The following is a 3,739-nucleotide window of genomic DNA, read 5'->3' as shown; positions in this document are numbered from 1 at the left end:
AGAGTGATCATCATCATCAAAAAGAATAACAAGAACGATGACCTAGAGTTACGTTTTACCCGATTTACGTTGTTTTAGGGAAACGGAATGGGACTATGCCTTATGGCAGAGAGGTTGAGCTTTGCATCCCTTTCGTTTCCCATTCTCCTTGAACCAAGTGCAGCGTGAATCCGCTTCGGACCTGGCGTTTCTGCGTAAAGTAGTTCGCTCGGGTCTGACGCTAGTTGCTGTTAGCTAACGACCCCTTTAGGAAAACCCTAATTCCTCTCGATCCTAAGTGGGAACGGCCAGGATACTTCCGCTACGTGGCAGACACGGGAAGAACTAGATCGCAAGACCTGTAACATTCCATGGGAGTGCCGGGTGGAGCTTTCTAGACATCTTTTCCGATGGACTGCTAAAACGTGTCCTGGATGATACTAGGGGACACGTTACATTTTTCCACTTAATTTGATTTCCAATGAACATGTTTGACATGCCATATCATAATATCAAATTTTGATCATATCAACAATGGTCACAAATGACAAGGGACCCTCTTACATAGGGACATCCAATGTGGGCAAGCACATCTATGGACAATAATCTTCTCCACTAGAAGTTGCATGAGACATGGGAAGTCTATTAAATCAGATAGGATTATAGACATAAGGCCTTCGAAACTTCCAAAGTGGCCATTTTAGATGGGATTGACTAGGTTGAGAAATGGGTTATGTACTTTCATATGTATTGTTGTGATACCTTTGAGTGATCTATAGAAGAAAACAAGACACTTGTGAAAGATCTCTACAAGAAAACAAGATATATATTGTACCTCTATACTTTTTTAAAGTCTAGCAAGTAAAGTGGTCATTGGGTGTCACATTCTTTCTACGTTGTACTTTCAAATCAAAAGGCGAGCTAAATTCAAAAAGCTACGAAAAACCCAATTCATCCTACATGTGGTAATGTGACTTTGAACTTTTTTTACATTCTTGGTGCGGGTACAAATGGTGTTCACAAGAATTGAGGTTTAATATGAAATGAAAAGCAAAATTTTAACGAGAGCCTTCAAAAGTGAAAGATGGTGTAAATTCTTAACTTTACACAAGCTTTAGTTTTTTTTAATGTGCAGAGAATATCAACATTATGAATAAAAGGTATTTACACAAGCTTTAGTTAATAAGATTCGAAAAGCCCTGTAAATATAAATTCGAGTCAAAGCTTTTAGGATCTCTAACAAAAATAATGTTTTTGGTGAATACTGGAAGTCGGACTTTCCAGGGTCCCGGCAAACCGAGAGAGCATATGGGAAGTCTTTGAAGATAATAATAGCTCTTGGATACTCCACACTCACTAGATCAGGCATGGACAGAGTTCAAAATATAGGAGCAAAGAAAAGCAAGGGCTAGAGGGGATAGTAATTATTAATTAATTAATTAAAAGCCATCCGCAATGAAAGCTTGGAGGTCAGCGAGGAGGCGAGAGGAGAGCTTGAGGGAGTTGAGGATGTGGAAGGCGTGGATGGCCTTCTTGTAGTAGAGGAGGCGGACGCGCTGGCCGGCCTGCCTGAGGCCGCGGGCGTAGCGCATCTGCCAGTCCTTCAGGACGTCGAACTCCGCAATCACCACCAGCGACGGCGGGAGGCCCCGCACGCCCGCCAGGCTCGGGGCCCGCGGCCCCACCACGTTGCACGCCGGGTGGTCGCGATCCGCGCCGCGCGGCAGGAACGCCCGCCAGTACCAGTCCGCGTTCTCCACGCTCACCAGCGGGGCGCCCACCAGCCGCAGCTCCGCCGGCGTGCGCTCCTCGCCGCCGAAGAACGGGAACAGCAGCACGTGCGCCGTGATCCTCATCGGCTCCGCCGCCGGCGCCTCCTCCGCCAGCTTCACCCCCACGTGGTGGACGATGTTGGCCCCTGCGCTGTCGCCCATGAGGAAGCAGCGCGACGCGTCGAGTGCGTGTGGCAGGAAGGCCTCTCCGCCTCTCCGAAGCTCGCCCTGTTCAAGAATACAACCCACGTTACGCACCTTAATCCAACTCGAGTTAAAAGACCAGACGAAGCCACACACACACACACACACTCTCTCTCTCTCTCTCTCTGTCACACAGTTTTTCACGTTTTCCCTTCTTTTCTGTTGTTTTTCCTGTAGTGTTCAACGTCGCGAGAATAAGCATGGGAGGCACCCCGTATGTAGCAGCTGGGTGTAGAGGACCCACCCCGGGCCGGCAGGCTCCTGAACCAGCCGTACCTACCTACGTATGCCATCCCTCCCTCACGCAGAAGCGCATAAATCATGATATTGTCATCGAAAATTTCAAAACTGATTGCGTCTCACCTACCACAAATTCTCAGATATAAGGGCTAACAAATCTTCAGATAAGGGCTTGTGCGCTGTAAAAACACTAGTGGGGAGATAAACGTGCACCCCATTCCCACTGAGTCCTCTGCCTCCGACGCTCTCCGTCGAAAAGAAATGACTTCTAACATGATACCATTACTCAAAGGACAGAATAATGCCACTAACAAAGGACGACTTCTACTCTACCTTGAGCCACTCCACGGCCGCATAGCTGTCGTCGTACGGCACCGGATACGGGTGCTCCGGCGCGCGCCTGTAGTTGACGGAGATCACGGCCGCCTGGCATCTCCGGCAGAGCCTCCGGCAGAAGATGTCGTATCCAATGAAATTGGCGCAAAGCAACGCGAAACCGCCTCCGTGGAAGTAGAAGATGACGGGCAGCTTCTCTTTCTGGGCGAGAGCACCGTTACCTGTATCTTCTTTCTTGACTCTGCGGGAGGGGGAGGAGGGCAAGAAGATCCGCACCCATACGCCGGTTTTGGGGTCGATGACGACGTCCTTGGAGTAGACCCCGTGCCGCGGCACTTTGCTGGCGGGGACCTTATACTCGACCAGGTCAGCAAGCTTCCGGTTCAGCGTGCCGTCCTTGCGCCTGGCCAGGTCGTTGTATTTCTTGACCAGCATGCACACCAGCCGCACTGACAGAGGCGCCGCCCCCCTCTCTGCACTGAAGTCCGCAACCTCCATTTCATCTACCACCTCTTCCATCCTCGATTCCCCCCCAAAACGCAGATACACTCAGGTAACAGAGAGACGGACTCTCCGTGCGTAGCGAAGTTGCGCTCGCACACAGAAAGATCAGAATCTATGCCCTTCCATCTTATCGCTTGACACACAGCATGATGAGAAACTATGCTGTTTGATATTTCACTTCACAGACAGCTGCTGGTCTTCTTCGATCCATATTCAAGTGTCGCCAACACTTTCGGCATTGCGTCTCTCTCTCCGCCCATCACCGCCTCCCCCCCTCTTATAGTTCGTGGTTCGCTCCAGCGTTTTTAGCACAGATAGACCGCTTTGGCAACAACCTCCCCTTGTGCGGGTTTGGTAAGGAGTCGATTCCTCAGTTCTGCAGTCCCGGATGTCTGCTTTTTGCTGTACTTGTTAAATTTTCTTGATGCGCGTCCTTTCCTTTGTTTTTTTTTCGTGACGAAGCATTAAAGTTGTCAACAACACAGAATTACTATAGCTGGCTTTTAAAATTAACCGAGCAGTCAGAATACATGTTTTTGCCACAACCAATTTACCATGGAAGTGGTTATAACACAAGGATGGTTGTTTTTATAACAAGAAGAGCTTTGGCTTTATATCCTTTTTCTTGGTTATGTACCTTTACGGGAGTTCAAGAAGGGATGTAAGGTGTAAGTGCTTTGTAGTTATACTATGGCGTTGTTGCC

The 3,739-nt window shown here is 48.8% G+C and overlaps 1 protein-coding gene across 1 annotated transcript; it reads right to left on the bottom strand.

Moving 5' to 3' along the window:
* Nucleotides 1-1,091: 1,091 nt before the first annotated feature.
* Nucleotides 1,092-3,444, bottom strand: LOC148026176 (gibberellin receptor GID1C-like). The gene is made up of 2 exons (XM_087693460.1): nt 2,529-3,444; nt 1,092-1,979 (listed from the first exon to the last, which is right to left on the bottom strand). Exons 1-2 carry the CDS (start codon nt 3,048-3,050, stop codon nt 1,419-1,421), a joined length of 1,083 nt encoding a protein of 360 aa, XP_087549586.1. The 5' UTR covers nt 3,051-3,444; the 3' UTR covers nt 1,092-1,418.
* Nucleotides 3,445-3,739: the final 295 nt, after the last annotated feature.

The sequence above is a fragment of the Lygodium microphyllum genome, chromosome 14 (assembly GCF_053477565.2).
Source record: "Lygodium microphyllum isolate KBCC chromosome 14, Lygodium_microphyllum_v1.1.10, whole genome shotgun sequence".
NCBI classification, from domain to species: Eukaryota; Viridiplantae; Streptophyta; class Polypodiopsida; order Schizaeales; family Lygodiaceae; genus Lygodium; species Lygodium microphyllum.
The sequence above is the reverse complement of the archived record's forward strand: the minus strand, read 5'-3'. Positions and strand labels throughout refer to the sequence as shown.

Bases quoted from the DNA above. Each gene is read 5' to 3' on its own strand.
- LOC148026176 (XM_087693460.1), bottom strand. From the start codon at position 3,050: ATGGAAGAGGTGGTAGATGAAATGGAGGTTGCGGACTTCAGTGCAGAG. The intron at 1,980-2,528 runs GTAGAGTAGAAG...ATTCTTGAACAG, and splicing joins CGGCCGTGGAGTGGCTCAAG to GGCGAGCTTCGGAGAGGCGG.